The sequence below is a fragment of the Copidosoma floridanum genome, unplaced genomic scaffold, assembly GCF_036245765.1.
Source record: "Copidosoma floridanum isolate Cflo_tuat_1 unplaced genomic scaffold, Cflo_Japanese_pri ptg000012l, whole genome shotgun sequence".
Lineage (NCBI taxonomy): Eukaryota > Metazoa > Arthropoda > Insecta > Hymenoptera > Encyrtidae > Copidosoma > Copidosoma floridanum.
Window position 1 is genome coordinate 8,214,345 of NW_028321889.1, and position 23,062 is coordinate 8,237,406.

A 23,062-nucleotide genomic window follows, 5' to 3' on the forward strand; every position below is an offset into this window, starting at 1 on the left:
ATTAGATTTGTGTCGCGACCAATGGGTCAATCGGTCCTCCTCTCCCGGTGCACGGCCACTTGTCGCGCCCTCTGTATAAGCCTCCTCCTCCTCCTCCCGCCGTCCGTTGCTGTCCGTGACGTTGCCCTGTCTTCTTGACCCCCTTTCGGACGCTGTCCTGTACACCCAGTACAGCCCTCCGGGGATAATCCAATTGACCCTCGAAACTCGTTACGACCGATCGACGAACTTTGAGATCGGCTTGCCCCTACCTATATATACCCCGTGACGTTGTTAACCGCGGCCATTGTCTCGGGCGACGGAGCTAATGGCTTTCGTGGCTTATCGGCATCTCAAGGATTCCGCGCTAATTGCCCGTATCATCGTTCCTCAAGTGGGGGGGAAGGGGAGGGAAGAAAATAAAATGAAAATAAAGGAAAACGCTATACCGTCTGCCCAACTACACCGCTGTCGTTAAGCTGCTCGTGTCAATCGAACCCGAGCGATGATGAATGATACACCCGAGAGGAGCAATAGAGCCGAGCTTACGACGAGAGATAGCATATCCTCTCTGATGTTGGAGGAGGGCAAGAGAGAGAAAAATGATCGACCATCGGCCGGGTGATGGGTCGATATTTGGGAAGCGCCCCCGTCGTAATTGCACCGGTAATAGGCCTTCCTGCTCCGGTGTCAAGTGATATTGGGGAATGAGCTCGTCACCGTTTCCGTGCAGGTACAGGTAATTCATATGGGTGCGTTTGGACGCACCGCAATTGATACAGGGTAACGCCTCCGCGGAAGCCACTGCCTTATATGTGCATTTCGATCTTTTCGGTGCGGGTTAACGTTGCGATACCTCACTGCAAGAAATACAGTTTGACAACTTTGAAACGATTACTGCTTAGGGGATTCACTTATTTGTTTGAAAAATAATCGAGCAAATATAATATCATTTTTTTATATTAAAATAAAGGGTCGATTAACAAGGTTTGCTGAAAGAAATTACTTATCTTGTGTTATCATTCATGTTTATTCTACTATCAACTTAGAGCTACAATAACGGTTTTCATACAACCCTATGACGTTCGGATTTATTTTTTAGCAAATATTGCTACATCAATCAACAGTTTCAGTCGTGAAACATTTTATGTATCGTTGTGCCATTTTACATGGACAAAATCATTTTACAAATTGTTTATACATTTTCCTTTTTTTTATTATTATTCAATCAACGAATAACAAAAATGAGCATAAAATATTTGTTTGTTTACGTGAAATAGTACACGTTAGTCATTTCGAAATATTTATACAAAAAACAAATAACTTAGACGTAAAAAATTAAACCGCGATCTCTTCGATTAACGAGAAAGTCTTATTTTTCATACGTTAAAGTTCTTGCAAAACGGTTTTAATCTCGTGTAGAAAATCTAGCGTCGGGTAAAAATTTGTTCAACATTTTTTCAAATTAGCGGCACAAAAAAGGCACCTACCAAATCATCGGTCCAATCCAACATCCTTAAAAACCGCACCTATTTTTAAAAAAAAAAAAAAAGGTTCGAGTAATTTCATCAACAAAGATAATTTTTCATTTTTAGTATATTGCCGATTAATTTTTTTCAACAATATTGGCCAATTTTGAGATCAACTCGAATTTAAATCTACCAAAAGCCGATGGTGTTTCGTTAAAAATTGATTTTACTAATATCCTAATTATAATTTTTTTTTTTTTTTTTTTTTTTTTTTTTTTTTTTTTGTACAAATCAACGTTGACGATGATATTTACTAAAATTTATCTCAGCATGATATAAATATTAAAAATCAACAATAACTAAATTTCCCTAGGAGTTCTTGAAAAATGTCCACAGCAACGACTACTACCTTTTTGAAAATCCGAAATAATACCAAGACGACACTTGACAGGTGATAACGCACAAAAAGCTCATGTTACTCGATCGAAAAACTATTTTAAAGACAAGAAAAGGCCACGCGCATCAGTGAACATAACGAGCCGAGAGATTTTTCAAGAACGGAAAACCGAAATGGAGGAACGAGCCTTGCTGAGTTTCGATTCTCACACAAGATGGGACGCGCCTCCGTGATCCGGTCGACAGCAGCGACCGTAAAAGCGGATTCCTCGCGACGTTCGCCTCCGCAGCAGCAGAAGCCTCTCGAAAGAAAATTGCGTCCAGCCGTGGAAAGCGGGATTTCCGGGGCAGTCCTCCGCTCTCCCGGGCGAGGGTCTAATTGAAAAGGTTAAAACTAGTGCGGAACCTTAGTTATAATTTCGGCATCGAGGAGGAGGACGGCGGCGTCGCGAGGTTGTGCACCTCCTCGAATGACTTTTTGGCCGCGTTCTGTATCTCGTCCATGCTGCGCTTCGTCATGGTCGTTAGATCGTCCAATTGACGGCGCGTCGACTCGAGCAGCTCGTCGGTCGTCTTGGCCGCCGTGTTGGCCAGGTCCTTCACCTCGGCGTCGATTTTGTCAATCACCCACTCGATGGCTTGACGACCCTGCGGGAAATTGTATACGATATTATAGGTACACGAAGGGACTGTACTGCTGATACACGTGGTTCAGTGTTATTGCTGATTGGCCCCTGTTCCACGGCACAAAGCAAAGCGAAATGCGACTCAGCCGCATGAAAATTAATGCAACGGCACGAGTATACATGAAAAAAAAAAGATCCTGTAGAGATGTGAAGGTAAAACCAACCTTTCCGGCGTTGAAGGAGACTTTGGACGCGAGGATGTCTTCCATGTAGTGAGTGAGCGGCACGCCATGGACTTTGACGACCGCTTCCTGTGTCAAAAGTGTTTTCCCCTCGTCCTTGGGATGTGGCGTGTACGTGACTGTCTCGTCGAATGTGATGTAGTTGCAGAAGGTAAGCTATGGAGGAAAAAAAAAAAGAATCGTACGTTTCATATTAATTTCCTGGTAATTCGATACAACCCTGAGCTAATTTCCTTGCGTTGAATCAACGGACGAACTTTGCAACGCGAGGAAAAAAAAAAAAAAATGGTAGATAACACACGGGGTATCGTCTCGCCAAACAAATTAATTGAGAAACTTTTAACGCGATTCATCCCCCCCCCCCAAAAAACGGAGTTTGCCCGCAATATACATATTCAGCGGTTGGGCGGAAATTCAAACGAAGAAAGCCAGTCGGATTGGATAAGTGTCGGGAAACTTGGCGCGAAACTCTGGCAACGAAAACATTGATAATTTCGCGCACATCAGCGCCGGTGGGGGCGCGCTTTCAATTGACATGTTCACGAGACTCCTCGTCGGTGGCTATGCAAACACACGCTTCGTCAGGACGACCGATTCCCGTGAGTCGTGCAACTTTTTTGCGTATTACTGTACTCCTGGAGGCGCGACTGATTGAAAATTGAGCCGGAGAACGCGCTAAAAAGTGCACAGGTCGAGGGAGGGGAAAAAAAACAAACAAGGTCGCCACTCTCGCTTCTCGAAAGCCCTGCACTGGCAAACTTTAGCCCGTGACGCCGGCACGGAAAAAAAGTGGGAAAACGAAGCCGAGGAGCGCGATCCGTCACGCGGAGAGAGAGAGAGAGAGAGCAAACAGCAGCGCAGAGTTGTACTCGGAGATATATAGAGCGCAGAGGGAGGGAGGGGGGGAAAGCTTTATTATTATGAGCTCGGAGGGAGGAAAGGTGAATATAACTCCCCAGACAGCGGGGGAGTGCTACACGAACAATTGAATCGCGAGGGTGCAATACATTTCGTGGAAAATTAACGCCCGCGGCATTGTGGACCGCGAGGATTGCCCCCCCCCCCAAACGTATGAGCTGTGATGTGTGTACGCCTACCTCCCCCGACCCCATTTTCCTCTGATATTGGCAATCAGGCGAGCCTCCAGTCTTCCTTATTCGCGCCATGTACACCTATACCAAGGAGAGAACGGCTGGTGGTGGGTAATACTCCCTGTAAGGCGAATATCGGCGTCCTTAGCTCTCGTCGCGCTAATTACATCCTAGGGAGGAAGGATAAAGTTTGTTACAGTCTTGACGCCTGAGATGTAGGCGTATAGATATCAGGCATGTGTATATAGCCGAGGAAAGAGATTCCGAGGGTGGTGGCGAAGAGAGAGATAGAGAGAGGGGGTATACACAACATAATGCCTAGGGCCGTGTTAATTGATGTTTTGAGGCGAGTCTGCCGATAATTCGCGGCATGCTTAATAAGGTTTCGCTAACAGCCCTCCCGGGAGAATCTAGTTACCGCTAAGAGCGCCGAGGCGCCAAAGGGGTGAATAATACACCGTGAGACTCGCGATTCATCAAGTGCCAGTGACGGCCTTAACATTCGTCTTTTCTTTTCTTTTTCTTTATGCAACAGTTTGGTAGCTGTACAGCTGTTATGGGTGTATACCTGTGTACGTATAATAATTATTCTTACGTCCCGTGATACCTGCCCAAAAGGGGGGGGGGTGTATAATATTACAATACTTTGCCGGAAAATGAGCCGGGAAAGGCCAAACTAATTTAAACTTTAATTTTCATCCCGTTTGTCATTCTTACGGGTTTGAGTTTCCCGTCTCCTGTAAGCGGGGCGCATTCAATCGAGGACTGAAAAATTCATGCAAGTGTCGGGACGGGGCGAGAAGAAAGGGACGCCCGGGAAACTTTGGCTCTTAATTGGCGCATTAGCCTGTCCCATTGTCGCCCCCCAACACCCCCGCTCCTCTTTCTTTGTAACGAGGAATGATGCTACCGTGCGGACGAAAACACGCTCTTTTCACGGAAAACATTTGCCTCTTAGGAAGCTCTCCTCCACTTTTTTTTTTTTTCTTTCTTTCTTACTCTTTCGACTCGAGAGGAGAGAGTGAGAAAAGTAGACAATCAAGAATCAGCGCCGAAAGAATAAACTGCTTTTAGTTTTGGAAAAAAAAAAAAAAAAAAAAAAAAAATGTAGAAACAATGAAGAGCAGCTACAGCGTGCAGTTACATTCGACTACAGGGTGGAAATGTAGAGTATCGATGGGTGGAGTGAAATTTCGAAAGAAAGCACATCGGAGGGGCAGCATTCGTGCCTCGGGAGGGAGAAGCTTTTCAGCCCCCTGTATACGTATCTATATACGTACAGTTGGAGCAACAACGGCCATAGAGAGCATAAAAAGTTGCGAGCGAAAGGCTGTCGGTTCAAAGACCTTTGTTTTATTGAGCGCGGAGCCATCGGAATGGCCCGATCGCGATTACTCAATGTTCTTTTCTCCATGTCCTCTCCCCACGGACGCGACAGCGGCCCAACAGCTCTCCTCCCTATATACATACCTCCTATTGTTACCCAATGCCCTCAGTCCGCTGGCATGGCTATATGTATATGTACAATAGAGGATGACAGATAAGTATCTACGCCCACGCCAACGGGAGCTATACTCGAGTGTACAATACGAATAAAAACACGTCCATGCAAACAACGCGAAAAGTATTTTCAGGTGAAAATTATCCATATAGATGCATACATGATTCAAACACTGTGTTTCCGACATTTTCTGCTCGGGGAGGGAAAAAAGATACCGTGCACAGGAGGAAAAAAAAAAAGACTACCCTCCACCGATCGATTTTCACGCGCCGAGGCATCGGCAGCAACTCACGCGCGCGTTATGCATCGCTCGAGCAATTTACTTCGCATCTGTGCCCCTCCCCCCCTCGCTCTACCCCTCTCTGGCCGACGTATAGATTTATATACAAATAGCCACATACTATAAGAGCGCGATGCTCGGGTATGCGTATAGTGTGTAATTGAATTTTCTTTTTTTTTTTTCTCCCCCGTCCACGCAGTGTCGCGCTGATCGAGGCGTGACGTTTGCCGATCTCAACCATTAGACTATATACGTATATTATATGTATATGATGATCATGTAAATACAACAGAGCTCGCTTGTTATGCCAAGCTACTCGGCCAACGATCTAATTTTACCCCTCTCTCGTTTGTTCGCATATACAGGTACGGCATTGCGACGACGTCGAGTCTCCAAGTATATTACTATTTATACTTAATAGCTTCGTGAAAGCGTAATAAAATATATAAACTCGCACGCGCAGGGTAATTTAAAAAAATTGGTAGCTATATACATATGACGGATTCGTGACGGATCGGTTGCGACAATTGGTGATTGTAAAACAGGTACCGGATGGATGGACGAAAACATAATATATATTATCAATTTTCCGAGAACCAAAGTAGCCGTGTAAAATCCACGGGTGGGTGTAGAGTATGCAAGCGCGTTGGTTAATTGAAAAGTGTGTTTGCCGATCTTTTCCATGCACCCCCCTTTTTCATCAACTACTGCCAGTACGCAGGTGTATATACCTATACACTCGATCGCTCGTTGATGCGTTTGCTTTCCATTTAACCAGAGCAAGCAACAAGCTCTCCCCTGCTGCTGCCGTCGCGCTTGTATAGGTATATACTTATCCAATGATTTTACTCGCGTGTACACTTTGCACGGCTCTTTTCAGGGGTAAAAGATCGCGTATATACCTACACATGCATACCCCTGGTGCACGAGTGATGCCGCTGCTGCGTGTGTGTGAAAAAGCCACGAAAAGTGTCGACTGGAGGAGCCGCCGCTGCAAACAATCGCCTATATACGTTATATATTATGTGCACCACTCGGGCGCGACTCCGTCGATACTCTGCGCGACTACTGTCCGGGAGAGCGGCTTTTAATTTTTAATGAGCTTAACCGTCTTTTCACCCACTACGCGCGTCGAATGGGGCTTTGAGAGCCCGAGAATTTCGTCCTTTTTTCCACGGCGACAAACTATAGCCGTGCAAGCGTCGAGAAACACATCAAAGGCAAAGTTACGCAGGAGAAAGGCTTTTTTCTTCTTCTTTTTTTTTTTATACAGACTTTCTTCCAAACTGTTTCATTTTGTGATTTTTTAACAAGACCGTGCGAGGCGTGTACACTGGGCTTCGATCGACTTTTTTACTGGTATCGATTTTTCGACCCCGTGATACCGATACGATTGATAACAACTCGAGTCTGATGATTTTTCGATCTCCCGTGTTGGCCTGTAACTTGTGCAAAAGTTTGCTTTTAATAAGTTTAGATGTACAAGGGAAAAGAAAGGCAACAAGGAAACTGCGCAAAGTAAGTAATAATTTAACTTTTAAGAAAGTAAAAAAAAAAAAGGTGTAAAAGTATCGGGCGCGCAACTTTATACCACCGAGTTGAAACGGCGATCCGATTAGTAAATTAACAACAATGAGGAGAGGAGAGGACAATGGACCGTTGGAGCGAAATAGTTTTGCCAAGAGTAACTAGTACCGCTGCAGCATAATTGAGGTCTTTTGCAACGGGTGTATAGGAATTGTTGGCTGGCGCGCGCGTTTCCCCGCGATAAGCAGCATTTGCGTCGATCCTCCGGCCGCTTGCTCGGCAGGACCAACGCTACACCGTTTTCGATCGCCCCGTGCCGATCATCAATTAAAAGAATTCCTGCCACTGGCACCGGTGCGCCCATCGACAGGGGGATGAGCAACGCTCGTTGTTTTTTTACCTGTTCGGTATACCACTCCGGCTTACCCCGCTATATATATACACCTCTCGTTCCCTTGCGCGTTATTAATCTCCTCGTTGGGCGCGCATTCCATCTAAGGGGGGTATATGTGTGTCTGCATTCGGCGATCGGCCGTCATGGATATTCAATCGGACGAGCGAAATTCCTCCCTCCCCCGGATCACTCGAAATCCGATTAGGCAAATGAGCTCAAAACTCCGTCACGGAAAATGCACATGTTCCCTTCACCTCGCGATTATCGCTACTGCTGTTTACACGCGAATTCCCCAATATACCAGCTACGACGGAATTTGTATTATATATCGTTCATTTGGCTACGAAATTGAATATCCGTTCGCGTGTTATATGATAAGTACACCTGTACACGATTACGGTCAATTAATTGCTCTTTTCACGTTGTTACAACAAAAAACAGGATTCTGGACATTTGAGCTTTTTGTTGGTTTCAAATCACTCAACCCAATGTACACCAACAGTATTTCCTTGAAAAAAAAAAAAAGGAAAAGAAAAAAAAAAAAAAAGGCACTTAGACGAAGAGTAAAGTGCAGATCCTTCCAGGCAGTTGAAGCCCCGAGCAAGTAACTCGCCGCGGCAAGGAAATCACGCGAAAAGAAAAAAGATGTAATGCACGCGGAGCTTTGAGCGAAGAATCTTTCGTGATAAAGGAGCCCGCCTCTCCGTAACTCTGGCCAAACAAAATAAATTTTAAACAAAACAGACGGCATGCACCTATACCTATAATATATACCTCGGGAGCTCGAACCAAAGTACGTCACTGCGGAAAAACTTTTCCGAGCCCCGAACAAACAACAAGTACCCACCTCGAGAGCAAAAATGAAGCAGCCGGTGTACGAGGGGATGAAAAGGAAAAAAACACCTGTTGCATTTGCGTGCAGCCTCGCGATGTACCGTTTTCGCGTAGATCAGCCAGGATGGGCCTGCAGTACATTTATGGGCATTCGCGTGCACCCCTGGGGCCAGGGATGGCTCAAAGATATCTGCTCTCCCACTGGGCTCTCCTTGTCCTCGCGAGTGCATATTATGGCAGCACGAAACAGTCGCGTCGGGGAATTGTTCAATTTCAGCTCGCCAGCGAAAGGATAAAAGTGTCCCCCCTCCTCCCCCAAACCCTCTCCATGGGCATTAGAGTTCTCGATGCGATAGGTTTTGCATTGGCTGGCCCGCAGAAAGCGTGGCGTGTACGTCTATCCCCAAGTTTATTCAGAGACGCGTATGTATATGTGCACGTACGTGCTCATGAGTCGAAGTTTCCCCCGAGGGGGTGGTACAGCACTGCCGGTCGTTTGAAATTGAAAAATGATAGCGAGTGTTTACATCTTTCTTCTTCTTGAAAAAAGAAAAAAAAAAGGGGGAAGGAAGAGGGAAGCCCCAGAGGCTAGCTGGAAAAATCTCCGATATTACATGTATGTACGCGGGGGGGGTCGCGCGCGAACAAGCACTCCCTGCTCGGTCCTGTACTCCATTCCCTCGTCTTTTTCGCATCGAGCATGCACCTGACGCTCGTCCATCATACGATACGCCCGAGCTGCATATACTTCGGATTTTGCCCCTACGCATACGTGGGTACCTATCGCTTTTTTCTTTTTTTTCTTTTTCTTTTTCTTTTTTTTTTTTTTTTTGCAAGAGCTCGGGCTGATCTCTAATGTCGTGTCTGCTGTCGCCTGTACACTACCGATGCTCCACTGGCTACTGTTGCACTGCTGAACGCGAATAATCCATCATCATTCGAAGCAGTAGGTACTAATGCCTTTTTTTTACTATTTCGAAGAACCGAAGAGCCACATTACGTTTGTTGAGAATTTTCGAGAGGGAAACAAGAGATAATAATCGACTCGAATAAAAAGGGTACCTGCTCGAGGCTGTAGGTATATATAATGTACCCACAAACGACTATTGTTCGCCGTCAAGCGGTGCAGTACATAAAACACAAAAGTTTGAATTGATTCAATGAATGCGCTGTAGCTGGCATGTAGTTATATATTATATGTACATACGTAGAAAACGTTTCATTTTCCCTCGGTATATAAACACCGGAGCAAGAAAACGGAAAAGTTTGAAAATATATTCAATGAAACGATAATTTTCGCGCTGGAGGGAAAACAAAAAACTTTTCGACTTCCACGTATACGTATAAAAGGGGGAAAGATTTTCAATTCGATATATTCCGGGAGTTTTCCCTCGGACTTTTCCCGAACAATGCGAGGCCATCGCAATCGCATCAGAGCCACGGAGTTCCCAAGTTTCGGCCTCCATCCCGGAATTGTTATGTATTTCAATTACTTTCCGAGCACCCGAGCGAGTCGCCAAATTATCACCAGTCCGCTCGGCGTATCGATAATCTATCAAAACTATATTCCAACTCTCCCCGTCGATCGAGCACCTATACATACATAGGAAGGCCTATAGGGTAAAACCGGTCGCGGAGGAGGAGCTGTGTAGTCACGGCGTTTCCAGTTTGGCATTGGAATCGAAGCGCAGATGCCCGAACCGGAAACTTTGCGGGGAAAACTGTTGATCGCCTTGTTCCGCCCAAGTCGAGGAAATGAGTCGGCGATTACTGGACGAGCAAACGCGAGGACTGTGGATCAAACCACCAGACCCGCACGTATAGAGATATGACAAAAAATCCCCAAGTTGGAGTAGGAATAAGTAATATGCAAATTTACACCAATGAAGATAAACACATGTTTGCAGCGACAAATTGAACTCGGGATTTGGGGTCATTGACTCGATTCATACCATGGATTCCCTCGTTGATCTTTTATGCTACAACTTTTTTTTTTTACAATCGAATAGATTTGACAATAGAGGGAGAAATCGTCATCGGTGCGGCATGGCCGTTTTCACGTATTTTTCGGGCGAATCATCGAAACTGCGCTCCTGCGGAGTGAGTACGTAAGATATATACATGTGTTGCTCAAATTATGGGTATGGAGAGAGAGAGAGAGAGAGCCAGCGGAGCGAAATAAAAAGGGGGTGGACGAGAAGAAGGGGCCCAGGGGGCCTCGCCTCGACTTGCCCCCCGAGTAGTATCGGAATAGAGCACGCGATCCGGAAGGAATAAGTATACGTGTGCGCCATGCGAAACGCGCCGCGTCTCGTGATTTTTCCCGGGAGTCTCCTCCTCCTGGCTCTCCTGACGTGGCCTCGGAGATGGCGAGCAATCAAGTCTTCAAATTTTCATTCACATTCCCAGCAACCCCAATTTTCCTCAAATTATTGAAATTCCAACTTATTTCAGAATGGCAAAGTTTTGTCAATATTTCAAGAGCTTCGCTGAAACGCTGCGTCGCCGGATGTTACATGATTCCGCGCATCGACAAGCAGAGAGAGAAGTAGTTTTACATATCCCTCTTTTAGCTTTTACCACCACCGGGAAAAATATCGCCGCGGCGTAAGGAATAACTCTGCAGTGCATTACCTGAGAGGGACGCGCGCATAAAGTATGAAAAGTCCCGTCCGCAACTGCACATGCATCCGTATTTAATATGTACAAGTGCGCGCGTGCACTTTACGGCGATGGGAAAATTATCTGTTTTTTTCCAAACGTCGGGATGCACTGGAATTTTTACCGACGGATCTAAAGCTCGTCGGGGCAAAGGAGGGAACCCGCGACTGTGACATTTGTCCTCTTTTTCCTTTCCCGGGAGATCGAGGACTCAGCAGGTCGCCTGGACACGACAAAGGAGCGCCGACGGATTCGCCCATGGGCTCGAGAAAGCTGCACAGGTGGACGCGATATCAATCTCCAGAAAAATGGCCCCCGTCGTTTCGCCTCCGCCTCGATTGACGTTCAATTAAATTACCAGGACACTCGCTCGAACAAGTGCACGACGAATTCACCAAAATATTATATACCCGGTTCTACGCCGACAAACAGTACCAAGCCCATCCGAGTAAACGAAAGAGTTTGTGCGCGGGTGACGTATACTTATATACTAAATAAAATTGACTTACGCTTCTTCGGTCACGCAAGCGCAGCTGAATAAGTTTGGACTTACGTTTCTCGTTTTCATGACCATTTGCCGGTTGGCGGGATCGACCTCGCTCCTCTCGCTGGCGTAGCAAATGTTGGAGTCGCCTATCAGCTGGAACAGAAAATTGCAAAGGAGACCCCTTGTTATTAACGATTCGCTAGTGTATACGCCAAGGCGTTGATTAAGAAAGAAAGGGGCTCCGGGAGGGGGGGGGAAAGAAATTAATTGTCCATTACACGCGTCTGTGTACACGTATACGTATATATTCTGAAAAGATGGACAAAAGTTGGTTGGGCGGGTAATGCAGCGACGGGGAGAGAAAATAACGTGAAATTGATAGGGCAATTAGCGCGGGTAATTATAACAAAACAGGGCAATTAGAGCATCATTAGATCAGGCGAGGCAAAGTTGCTCGCGCTCCCCCTATAATTTTCGCATTGGAAAGAAAAAAAAGCTCTGTACCCCCCGACCCCCGCGTCAGCAAAAGCAAATTAACCCTCTCCCGTGACTTGTTAACGCGATTTCTATTTAAAGTTACGGGCTCGGCTATTTAATCGATACCGTTTACATATATATGTACGCAAAAGGAGAGCTTATCGCACAAATACTCGAGCGCTTTACTTAAAAGTGGGACGTCGGAGAACTATAGGGGATGAAATATTGTATACGCTTTAATTCCAAGATTTATGTGAACGGGCAATGAAGATTTACTTTTTTTTTTCAGAGTAAAATCATAGCTTACCACGCATGGCTCGTTTTGTTTGCACATAGCGTTGCCAAAAGCTGTACGCCAATTACGTTCACCCTCGATTATTGTCACTTGACAGGAGAGACAGGAGGGAAAAATCAAGGTAATTTTTCATTCGAAATATTAATGAAAAAAAAAAGAATCCTTTTTTTTCCCTCCCCATTGAGAACACGAGGGTTCACCGTCGTCTCAAAGACGAGTAAGGTACACAGATACAGCATGCGCTTGGAATTCCTCCACTCGAAGAGAATAGCATTTTACATGGAGGGGGTGGTGATTAAAAAAGTCGAAAGAAAGGAAAAAATCGCGCAGAATGGGTGGTGGTGGTGGTGGTGAAAAAAAAAAAAAAAAAAAAAAGAACCGTCTCCATTCTCCGCGACCGAGAAAGAGAGCCTCCAGGAGGGAAGCATCGGCGAGAAAGGAGAAAAAAAAAAAGAAGGGTGTCCTGGAGCGGGGCCAACTTGACGTAACGCTGAGCGCGCTCATTACGAAAGTTGATACCCAGCTGATGGTGTACGGGTAAGTGAGCGAGTGTGTGTACGTATACCTACCAATCCGCTGTTTTGCAATTCCCCGGCACTTCTTGCACTGCTCGCATTGCGCGGGTGTGTATATGTACGTACATGTATAGATATGATAATAATAACAATAATAATGGTAATGCAGGCTAGCTCGAGGGGAGCCACCGAGAGCGCGAGTTTCGAATTTCCGGCGCTCTATGCTGCAATCATCGCCACCAGCAGCGCCGGGAAATTGCTCGGAGGATAACATCCCCTCCCCCATCTGACGGCGCTCGCCTTTCTTTATTTTAAGGAGGAGGACGAGATTACGGCGCGACTCGGACAATGAATTTGCTCCAAGGGGCCGCTCTCCTAATAGAACTGGGGTGCCAAAAAGCTCGGGTGCCATGTCTATGTATATACATACATCCATACCGTTGCACTTTCACGCTCTTCTGGGGCTTCACGCTTTTTACGGGGATGGGCGAGTTTTTTTACCAGGGAATTTCCATGCGAACAGGACACTTGGGATAGAGGAGGAGGAGGAGGAGGTGGATGAACGTGTAAGCTTATCCGAGAGGGAATTTGGGACGGTTTACGGAAAGAACCAAAGTTCAAGAGCCGGTATCTTTGAGCGCGTTTTGCTGGAATTTACTTGATCGCGGGCAGATTGTGCAGTCAATGTGTACGTACATGTGTTTGCAAGTTGCACGATTATAAATTGGTGCAATAGCGTTGTGTATAATACATTGTGTAACAACAACGTCGTTTACAAACTACAGAGAGATTACATTTTTTTCAAGTGAATGTAGATTGTTACATTCGAAACGTGTGCTTAAAGAGAAAATTACCAATAAATGAATGGGCAATTGATTCTACAAAGAATACTCGATGAATGACTAGATAAAGTGTACTCACAACACGATTGTTTGATCATTGAATTGGTAACAATTGTAATATCTGCCAATGTATATTCGTTTTTCAAGCGCTATACAAACGATGAACGACCTTGATCTTGCACAATGTGCAGTTGGTCATGTGAGCTCTGCAAAAACTTTTCACAATACAATTGTGTAGGAAATGAGTTGCTTTCCGTTGCAAAACTTAGCTTCATAGTTGAAACAAGTGGTTTTTGTACACAAGTAATTTTATTAATGTATTTATTGATTTAACAGCAAATAATCCCAAGAACTTAATAATTAAATACATTCTTGCATCTTGGAATAATTATGATTCTTGAAACATTGATAAAAAAATCAAGTATTTTGTGTAAACTCATTTTACAGGTATAAAAAATTAATAGTAATCGAAAATCATAGACATTTCCAATTTTTGTAATAAATCTACAAATCGTGAAAAGATATTGAGGGCACTTGGAATTATGACATATTTATGTAAGGAACGCTTGTCTCTGCATGAGTCACATGAATCTTATTATTAATTACTAGCTAGAGAAGGGAAAACAAACAGTGTCACTTTACTCGAGTGAATTGTCGGATCTTACTACAATTCAACCAGAAACTTGTTTAACTATGTGATGATTGATTTTTCCTTTGACATTTTCCCTCTTGCAGGAAATATTTGTACTGTACAATTGTCATTGTAAGGAGCTTTTCATCTATACAATCAGGAATGAGTATAAACACTTACTGGTTTTGTCCATCGAGGGAAACCCCACTGACTGGAGACAAGGCGATGTGTAAATAGGACACCATTGACAATCTTTCTGTCGATGACATCTGTTCCCAGCACTGACGGAGTTATCGGATTCGGGTACTTTCTCCACGCAGCAGCTGCAACAGTCTCCCACGGATGACTGTCGAACAAAATATTTTCGCATTAACAGGATAAACTTAACACGAAAAACACTAGCCATGAATCTTTCAAGTGCAAATCAATCGGGCACACGCTATGTAGGCCAATACGCGTTGCGGGGCCAGCGTATCAAACACTCACTTGAAAACATGCTCTGACATCCAGACCTTCATCTTGACTCGCCTAGATAAGAACAATCAGCACCAAGTAATTTATTATTTGCGATATCCGGAAAAATGGGCGAGTCAGAGAACTCGAGCTTCTGCTAGTGAGGTTATAAGCGCAGCAAGGGTGTCTTCTGCTGCGCCACCGTATCGATGGGCTGATACAAGGAGAAAAGACCTGCAGTTCTCTGTGCACGTTCCTCGGACTCGATTTTTTTTCTCTCTCCTCCCACTTCGTCACCTCGGCTTGTTTACTGACACCCCACTTCTTATCTCACAATTGAGGAGATGAAAAATATAAATTGCAACTACTTAGTCCATTTACTGCCAAGTATTTCGATGACTTGCGTCATAAAAGTGTCGACCTTGAAAACTCTCGCGACCCTCGCGAGCCGCGAGGTAAACTGTCCGTCACGATACGCTCGCTCGTGTGCCGCCATATTTGAATTACCCGGAAGAGCCAGTCGGAGGCACGTTGTTTAGTTACTTGTTGGCTTTTATGTTTTGTTTACCATTAGGGGTTGTGTTGCTGGCTTTTGAAATACTTAAGTGAAACTGTGCGGGATACGTTGGTTAAAGGATCAAATATTGCAGGAATATGAAGTCATTGTGTATAAAAAATTATTTTTATTTGGTAACGGTAGTGTAACGCAGTGCGCGTCGGCGTTTTTTCGTACAAAAATATAGAGATTGGACTTTGCTTATGTGATATAAAAAAAAAAAAAAAAAATACATTAAAGTGTGCGTTTTTTAATCATTGGACAGCCAAGGACATGGTGGACGGAATGATGAGACGGTTATCAGTTGCCATCGTCGTTGCTGTCGAAAAAATTTGCATTCTCCAAGCCTTCGGGTAAGTGGCATTTGTTTAAATTTTCGACAGATATGGACTCTTTATAATTTTTTCCTAAAAATTCAGTATAATCGTTGGCACTGATTTTCTTATAATTTAATCATACGTATCCACTAGAAAGTTGCGTACCTAGTGCAGCCTTAAGCTTTCCTTGAGAAGATGTATCCTTAATAAATAGAGGAACTTTTGGTTGAGGCCCCTTCTGATTCTCGATGGTATTTACAGACTTTGCATAAGCCTTTGCGACTTCCTCCGATTTTTCTGCTCCCGCTAGGTAAATAACGCATTCTGCCAACATTACATCACACTCTGGCAATCCTATCATTTGACAGGCTTGCAGGGTATTGACAGCCATGCCTGTGATTACAATATTTCAAAAACATGTTACTTTGCGTTATTATTCAAAATACAGTAATAAAATTAACATACTCAGAGAAAGTTCATCGTCAGTTCCAATAGCTTCACTCGCTATTCTAATCAATCTTTTTGCAATGCACACTGGATCTTCATTGACGTCCAATATCCTAACTAGCCAATACAAAGCAGCATTAATGTCGTTCCCTAGTATGGAATAGTGCAATGCAGAATACATGTGATTAACACTGTCATTTTTATCCGACAAACATTGAGTTTCCTTCAGACTATCTTTAATGTCGCTTAAATTTAAAACTATTGGTTGAGACCCGCTAGTTGTGTCACTTAATTTAGTTTGTACAGCTATTTCCAATCCTCCCAAAGCTACTCTGGCATCGCCGTCACAAATGTCTGCTAACCAATCAATAATCACATCCTCAATATAAAATTTTACATTTGAATCTTCCATGACCTGTTTTTTACTTTTTTTCACTATTTTTCCAGACATGGATGTTACAGCTTTGGAGAGTATTTCAATCAAATCTTCCTTGCTCAATTTATTCAAAACAAATACTCGACATCTACTCAGTAGCGCGGAATTCAAACTAGATGATGGATTTTCAGTTGTGGCCCCAATCAAAGTAAATGTTCCAGCTTCCACGTGAGGAAGAAATATATCTTGTTGGAGTTTATTGAACCTGTGTATTTCATCCATGAAAACCACAGTACGTTTGCCTTCTTTAGCTAAGGTTTCTGCTTCTGTAACTACTTTTTTGACGTCATTAATGCCAGCAGAAGTTGCTGACAGTTTGACAAATCTCACTGTACTGTCGGATAATTTTTTACTCTCTTGAATTATGACATTGACCAAAGAAGTCTACAAGAAATACGTGATATTTATTTTAACTGGAAAAATAAAACCATAAAATCAACGCAACTAAGTTTTTACAGTACCTTTCCACAGCCAGGTGGACCAAACAATATCATACTAGGTATTTTACCATTTTTTAACAAGTCACGTAATATGCTGTTGGGCCCAATGAGATGAGCTTGTCCCTTGTAGTCGGCTAGTTCACTGGGCCTGATTTTATCAGCCAGGGGTGCATGCCACTTTTTTGACCCCGAACCCTTTGTTTCTAGTTTATCCATCACGTCACAAGTTGTTCAACTTTTGTCTTGGAAAATAAATGTCCTTGCGATTTAGAGTGGATGCAATTTTTTAAAAGATCTACAACAAAATGTACTTTTGGAATCATTCACACATCAAACTTCTTATAAATAGTTTCAATGAAAGAGGCAGGAGTACATACAACCACGGATTATAATCCAATAATTCAATAAAAACGATTTTCCATCAAAAAGGTACTTACTTAGTTCAAAACGTGCAGTGTTTACACGTGTAACACAAGTGGTATACATAGAGGGAGTAGATGTAGGCATGTTTTCATATATACATGTATACAGGGGTGTAGAGAAAGAGATAGAGAGAAATGTTGTACCTTTAGTAAAAAGATCCTCGAACGCACATCATGAGGTTGTTCTCCGGCTTCTCGCGTCTAATACGAATTCCCTCTGTTTCGTAGTTTCGTCTACTCACTCTGCCAATGCTTGAGGTAAGGTACTTCACTCACACATTATTACATATTGATAATTAATTCGGCACACCGTTCGTTGACAAAAGCGTAAACACCCAATCCCTTTTTATCCCGCAGAGAAAAAAATAACCAAGAGCAAACATGGATACAGGCGATTATCAGCGCTACCGGCGTGAACAGCTGGAAGCCGTTTCGAATCAGAGCGGGAGCTCGGCCAGCGACGTCCTCTTCGTGATATTTCCCAACTTTGGTAGCATCCTCCTGGCCCTAACCCTTATAACACTGTTTGGTCACAGGATAAACGAGCTCGGGCGAATCTTCATTGAATTCTCCACTGTCATCGTGTCCTGCATTCTCTGTTGCACTGTGCTGTCGGACAAGGTTGTCATCATCAGCCAAATTTTTTTCATACTATCGGCTGCCAACATCCTGTCGATCCTGTCATTCAAGCCCAAGGACTCTTTGAAAAGTTTGCACAATGAAACTTCCAGCAAGATTCCCTTTGTCACAAATTTCCGAGCCATGACGAACATCATTTCCATCATTTGCATCCTTGCCGTTGACTTCAAGTGCTTTCCTAGAAAGTACGTCAAGACAGAAACTTACGGTTACAGTCTCATGGATACTGGAGTGGGTTTATTTATCATGGCCAATGCCTTGGTGTCACCAGAAGCCAGACTTGTTGATTCAGATACAAAGATGCCATTTCTCAAAGGCACTGTCAAAACAATCAAGGGCTGCATTCCTCTGCTTGTACTTGGTCTAGCAAGATATGTGTCTGTTGAAATTATCGGATATCAAAAGCACGTCACAGAGTATGGCGTGCACTGGAATTTCTTTTTGACCTTAGTCTGTGTCAGATTATTTACCGGAGTGCTTTCAAAGAGTCTCAGCTCAAAGTATTCCCTGTTAACAGGTTTGTGGATTTTAGGAATGCACGAGTACGCTCTGAGTACACAGGGACTGAAGGAGTGGGTCTTAAGCGATGAACCCAGAGATGACTTAATATCAGCAAATAGAGAGGGCTGGGTATCAATACCTGGTTACGTGGGACTTTATTTGCTGGGTGTGGCTCTGGGAAGACTGATATACTCTACGTACAAGGATCTGGACAGTCAGCTGGTTTTTCATGTTAAATTTTCAACTTATGAATTTCATGTTGGATACACGCGATCAATGTCGCTTACTGTCAAGCTTTATGCAATTGCTAATGTGGCATTTCTAGTTACGTATTATTGTGAACGTTACTTCCTCGTGTCGAGGAGATTAGCCAACTCTGGATACTGTGCATGGATATTTACAATTAGTGCTTTATTTCTCACCTGTTTTCTGATGATCGATGTGATCATGGAATGTATTACTGGCTGTGTTAGGGACAAATGTCGGCGCAAACTGGCCAAGCATTTGCGTCGCGACGACTTGAATGCCAAGGAAAGCGTCATTGTGGTAAAAACATTAGAAATATTTGAAGCAGTCAACGAAAATGGTTTGTTATTTTTTTTATTTGCCAATTTATTGACTGGTGCCATTAATATGACCATAAAAACTTTGCACGTCGACGAGCCCCAAGCAGTGATTATCATTATTACTTACATGGTGACAAATTTGACTTTGGTGTTACTGCGTTACAGAGGAAAAAATATCCTTAGTGCCAAAAAGAAGAACTAAGTTGTTCCAACGTCTGTGATTAAATATGTTGAAAATTTTTGAGGGTGTGTTTTTTTTAATGAAAACACTACTTTGTATTAGTTTTACTTTTTTCTAAAATTTGTATATTCATACAAAAAATAAATAATAATACCCAATAGGATGGGACCTGACATACCAAAGCTATGTGTAACAGCATATATATAATATTACGACGCATGTACCAACAACTGCATTTTAGACATGATAGTTATCGTTGTATTTTTTACTCTAATACTTAAAGTACTTGAATGTGATTTTAATGTAATCAATTTAACTTGTAAATGTAAATAGTTAGTAATGAAAAATTTTAATGAAATAGAGAAACGAGTTTTGATTTGTATTTTAATGAAAAAATGACCCTTTGACGATTCGCCAATTAGTGCTCAACCAATTCTCAAAGTTCTGTTTTTCCTTAAACTGCAGTAACTGCTATAATTCTTCTCTCTTTTCATCCACCACCTTTTTTTCTTCCATCGACTCATTCACTTGTTGTTTTACAAAGTCCTTGAATGCATCGTGATTTTTCACATACTCTTCAGCTTTGGTCACAATCCTCACAAACTCATCCACATCGAATTCGTAATTCATAAATTTCGCGTGACTACCACCATGAGGATGAGTTCCCTATAAGTAAAATGTATTTGTAAACTGTACAACCATGCGTTTAATAAAGTATTCGAAAACTTTTGTCAATTTTACCGGATCGATTTCGGTCAGCTTGCTTGTATTTTCCCACGTCAAATACTTGATGCCCTTGAGTCGTGCCACGTCTTTGTAACAGCTGGCATCCTCGCAATTATACCTAAACAGAATGCGAATACAATTGGATTTAGGTCAAAAAAGTAAAAAATATTCACTGGTACTCCCATTGTAAGTACTTACAACTCAAAACCAACTGCCCACTCTGGGAGAAACAAGAAATGCGTCAAACCGGCTCCGTGAATGCCAATGAAAATGTCGGAGTTTCTCGTGATTTCCAGTTGTTTTTTAAACGATATGTTTTTGTTGTAGACAACCTAAGAATTAATCATATGACAATAAGCTCACATATAAGTGGGTACATTTTTGAAAAATGAAAAAAAAAAAAAAAAAAAATGTTACCTTTTTCACTTCGTAGTCTGGATTTTTTTCAAGAGCTCCAACCAACTCGTCTTCGTTCATAGTTTTTCGATACTGGGTGTCTCTACTCAAAAGAGTTATGCGAATTTTTGAATTGCTTCTCTCGTGCAAAGGTATCCTTAATCTATGCAGTACGTGATCCGAAAACGAAGTAAAAAGTCCACTTTTTTCACAGCCATAAATCTGTAATTTTTCAAAAAATTTTGCATAATAAACTTTGTTTTCTCTTCGTTCAAAAATCAATCGATAAATAATAATCTCTCACCAGTGGTGTATTGTAAAATAGTCCAAAAATCATGCGAGGCAACAGCGGAAAAACAACATTTTTAAAACAAACAGTCTTTCCTCTAAATGTTTTGAGATCCCAAATGGGGTGTCTCGTGAAGGCTTCGAAAGTATCTTGAAACGCTGATCGGTAACTGCAAACATCCAAATTGCTCAATGATTATAACAGAAAAAAAAAAGAAAAATCTTGAGAGATAAAATTAAAAAAATCCTACCTGTAGCTTTCCCAGATCATGACATGATTGTCAGTGCTGAATACCGACGGGTGCGACAAGTTGACGTGCAACGAAGCGTAAAGATTGAAAAAATCACAAAAATGATGATACATATTCACGGCGGCGTCGATTTTAAGTATATACGTAGGCTTATCAACGACGACGTCGCAGTCGCCCTCGACAATGGGCTTGCGGGCCAACTGTTTGAAATGAACTATTTCCGGCGCCCAAGATTGCAGAGGACTCATGTGGTCGGCGTTGTCCCTCAGTCTTTGTTCCCTCAATCTACGAGTTATTCAAATAATGAAAATTCGCAAATCGCATCGAGAGGGATGAAAAAAAGATCCTTACCTGCAGTGTCCACCGATCTGTCCTTCGGTCAAAACGTCCATCTTGTACCTAATGGGCTCCTTCCTGTTGGCGAGATCGGTGAAGTTGATCATGATATTCCTACCTCGGCAAAACCTCATGTGCTCCGAGCACTCGAGCGACGAGTCGTCCTGCAACCAATCGCCGCGTGTATATAGCTCACCCCCTGCGTGTAATTTTCCCTCGCCGATCCCCGCAGCTTACCGAAAACAGCGGCTCGCACAGCAGCATCATCTCCTTGCGCTGATCGCGCACGTAGCCAAAGTCCCCCTGGGTGTAAAAAGTGTTGAGCTGGGCCCTCTTCGTGGAGACCCATCCTTTGTGCTCGCCCGGACACCGGGGCAGAGAGAACGCGTGCTCGGGCTTGCAGTCCGGCTCGTACCCCCAGCAAGCTTTCTCGTCCAGGTGATCCTGTTGGTCCATACAAATAATCATTAAAAAACGTCCCTTTGGTTTTATTTCGGTCAAGAAACAAAAAAGCACGCTCACCTTGTAGGGACACGCCGCGTCGTTTCGGCACTTGTGAGCCAGCGCAGGGAACGAGTTGAAGTAGTACTTCAAGTGGTTCTCCGGCAGGTCGATGTCCGAGTAATTGTCGCTCGCGGTGGTCAACGAGGCGAAAATAAGACTCAGCGTCCAAAAAGCCGAGGACATCCCTAGAGGACCCATCTTGCGTCTCGAGGCTGAAAGACGAGCGCGGCTCGAGTTACGAAAGAGGATGATCGTGACATTCACGAAACTGCGTGTCCGGTGGTTCATTGGGAAATCGAGAAAGTACGATTACCGCGGCTCGGAATGATAATGTATTCACATTTTGGACGCCCACGAGTCTCGAGACGGGCTCCAATCGCACGTGCTGGACTGTACGCGTATATCCGGCCGATAAATTACAATAAATCGGCAAGGGCCAATAAAATCGAGGGGTGGGTACGTACAAGTATACGCGTACGTGTGTCGCAAGTTTATGGCAAACGTAGCTCATATGATTCAGCGTATCGTTAAAATTATAGAAAATTAGGTGTACTTACGCATTTGAAAGTTGGACCGAGGTTGTTTAAGTGGGCGCTCCACCCGGGGTAATTGGTTCGAAGCCCGGAATCGTTCATGGGCACTTGATTTAATAGTCACGCTGCTCAGGGTAATCCGTGTAACTGTATACCGGTTTACCTCGACCGTGCGGATTATCGTATGCCCTACGTACTGCGAGGTCGAAAAAATACCTTACTATTTTCATGGCCCATAGTGCGGCCAATATACCGATACCCCCTTGCTCTATAGTCCTGCTGCAGCTGATCCTGCCGCCGAGCCTCTCTCTCTCTCTCTTTCACGGCCGACCAAAATGACATCTGCCTCTTTGCCCGAGGACTAAGGGTTCCTCATCCGCCCACCAACCATCAAGACGTTACCTACTCGTGGATATAAACAATTTTTATTTCATCCTTCAATCAATAAGATGCGCTTTCGATCAGTAAAAGAGTACGTAATTTTGGCAAATGTATACGTATTTTTAAAAAAACGGGGTTGAATTGAACACCGCGTTTGTTACCGTGGACCAGTAAAATATACGGCAAGTCGGTAAAAATAGCACCTACCTTGGCTCTCGGCACAAAAAAATAAGTCGCCGAGCGTAGAAAGAACACGTTTCCATCGTTTCCCGCGCTCTTATGATTTTTAAAGCACTCGTGCCCATGACCGATTCATTTTCTATCTGAACTATATATAGATTTAAGAAGGGAATGGTCCTTCGTGATGTCCTCGCAAATGTCTTAACTCGGTCGTAGTGAATTTCCATTTGGTCGAGCCTCGCATAAATATTTATGAGCAGGT

The 23,062-nt window shown here is 43.5% G+C and overlaps 4 protein-coding genes across 7 annotated transcripts; 1 reads left to right on the plus strand and 3 right to left on the minus strand.

Annotated features, from left to right (window-relative positions):
* Positions 1 to 1,751: 1,751 nt before the first annotated feature.
* Positions 1,752 to 15,081, minus strand: slmo (PRELI domain containing slowmo). Its single transcript, XM_014357248.2, has 5 exons — positions 14,734 to 15,081; positions 14,428 to 14,593; positions 11,554 to 11,640; positions 2,695 to 2,868; positions 1,752 to 2,492 (listed from the first exon to the last, which is right to left on the minus strand). The coding sequence occupies exons 1-5, from the start codon at positions 14,763 to 14,765 to the stop codon at positions 2,256 to 2,258; spliced, it is 696 nt and encodes a 231-aa protein (XP_014212734.2). The 5' UTR covers positions 14,766 to 15,081; the 3' UTR covers positions 1,752 to 2,255.
* A 310-nt stretch (positions 15,082 to 15,391) lies between these two features.
* LOC106642476 (ATPase WRNIP1) lies at positions 15,392 to 17,725 on the minus strand. Of its 3 annotated transcripts, none has more exons than XM_014357258.2 (5): positions 17,463 to 17,725; positions 16,918 to 17,191; positions 16,039 to 16,840; positions 15,739 to 15,966; positions 15,392 to 15,663 (listed from the first exon to the last, which is right to left on the minus strand). In XM_014357258.2, the coding sequence occupies exons 2-5, from the start codon at positions 17,110 to 17,112 to the stop codon at positions 15,557 to 15,559; spliced, it is 1,332 nt and encodes a 443-aa protein (XP_014212744.2). In that variant the 5' UTR covers positions 17,113 to 17,191; positions 17,463 to 17,725; the 3' UTR covers positions 15,392 to 15,556. The 3 variants fall into 3 exon arrangements, with proteins under 3 accessions (XP_014212744.2, XP_089446326.1, XP_014212746.2); XM_089590200.1 differs by lacking the exon at positions 17,463 to 17,725 and adding an exon at positions 17,334 to 17,384; XM_014357260.2 differs by lacking the exon at positions 17,463 to 17,725 and having other exon boundaries at positions 16,965 to 17,007.
* LOC106642475 (uncharacterized) lies at positions 17,458 to 19,466 on the plus strand. The gene is made up of 2 exons (XM_014357257.2): positions 17,458 to 17,576; positions 17,676 to 19,466. Exon 2 carries the CDS (start codon positions 17,700 to 17,702, stop codon positions 19,224 to 19,226), a length of 1,527 nt encoding a protein of 508 aa, XP_014212743.2. The 5' UTR covers positions 17,458 to 17,576; positions 17,676 to 17,699; the 3' UTR covers positions 19,227 to 19,466.
* Eogt (EGF-domain O-GlcNAc transferase) lies at positions 18,094 to 22,503 on the minus strand. 2 transcript variants are annotated; one of them, XR_016292897.1, is made up of 11 exons: positions 22,264 to 22,503; positions 21,725 to 21,918; positions 21,440 to 21,646; positions 21,218 to 21,366; positions 20,867 to 21,151; positions 20,632 to 20,785; positions 20,349 to 20,549; positions 20,130 to 20,263; positions 19,947 to 20,049; positions 19,606 to 19,871; positions 18,094 to 18,135 (listed from the first exon to the last, which is right to left on the minus strand). XR_016292897.1 is itself a non-coding variant. In XM_089590199.1 (10 exons), the coding sequence occupies exons 1-10, from the start codon at positions 22,265 to 22,267 to the stop codon at positions 19,677 to 19,679; spliced, it is 1,626 nt and encodes a 541-aa protein (XP_089446325.1). In that variant the 5' UTR covers positions 22,268 to 22,503; the 3' UTR covers positions 19,199 to 19,676. The 2 variants fall into 2 exon arrangements, 1 of the variants encoding a protein (XP_089446325.1); XM_089590199.1 differs by lacking the exon at positions 18,094 to 18,135 and having other exon boundaries at positions 19,199 to 19,871.
* Between the last annotated feature and the right edge of the window lie 559 nt (positions 22,504 to 23,062).

What these genes read in the sequence shown, in the direction of transcription:
- slmo (XM_014357248.2), bottom strand. Translation starts at nt 14,765, where the DNA reads ATGAAGGTCTGGATGTCAGAGCATGTTTTCAA. An exon ending in ATGTCAGAGCATGTTTTCAA is followed by an intron (nt 14,594 to 14,733) that starts GTGAGTGTTTGA and finishes TTTGTTCGACAG; the next exon opens with TCATCCGTGGGAGACTGTTG. An exon ending in TGGTCATGAAAACGAGAAAC is followed by an intron (nt 2,869 to 11,553) that starts GTAAGTCCAAAC and finishes TTTCCTCCATAG; the next exon opens with CTTACCTTCTGCAACTACAT.
- Eogt (XM_089590199.1), bottom strand. An exon ending in ACGCGGCGTGTCCCTACAAG is followed by an intron (nt 21,647 to 21,724) that starts GTGAGCGTGCTT and finishes ATGGACCAACAG; the next exon opens with GATCACCTGGACGAGAAAGC. An exon ending in TATTTTACAATACACCACTG is followed by an intron (nt 20,550 to 20,631) that starts GTGAGAGATTAT and finishes GAAAAATTACAG; the next exon opens with ATTTATGGCTGTGAAAAAAG.
- LOC106642476 (XM_014357258.2), bottom strand. Translation starts at nt 17,112, where the DNA reads ATGGATAAACTAGAAACAAAGGGTTCGGGGTCAAAAAAGTGGCATGCA. An exon ending in GTCCACCTGGCTGTGGAAAG is followed by an intron (nt 16,841 to 16,917) that starts GTACTGTAAAAA and finishes TATTTCTTGTAG; the next exon opens with ACTTCTTTGGTCAATGTCAT. An exon ending in AAAGCTTAAGGCTGCACTAG is followed by an intron (nt 15,664 to 15,738) that starts GTACGCAACTTT and finishes CTGAATTTTTAG; the next exon opens with GAAAAAATTATAAAGAGTCC.
- LOC106642475 (XM_014357257.2), top strand. Translation starts at nt 17,700, where the DNA reads ATGGATACAGGCGATTATCAGCGCTACCGGCGTGAACAGCTGGAAGCC.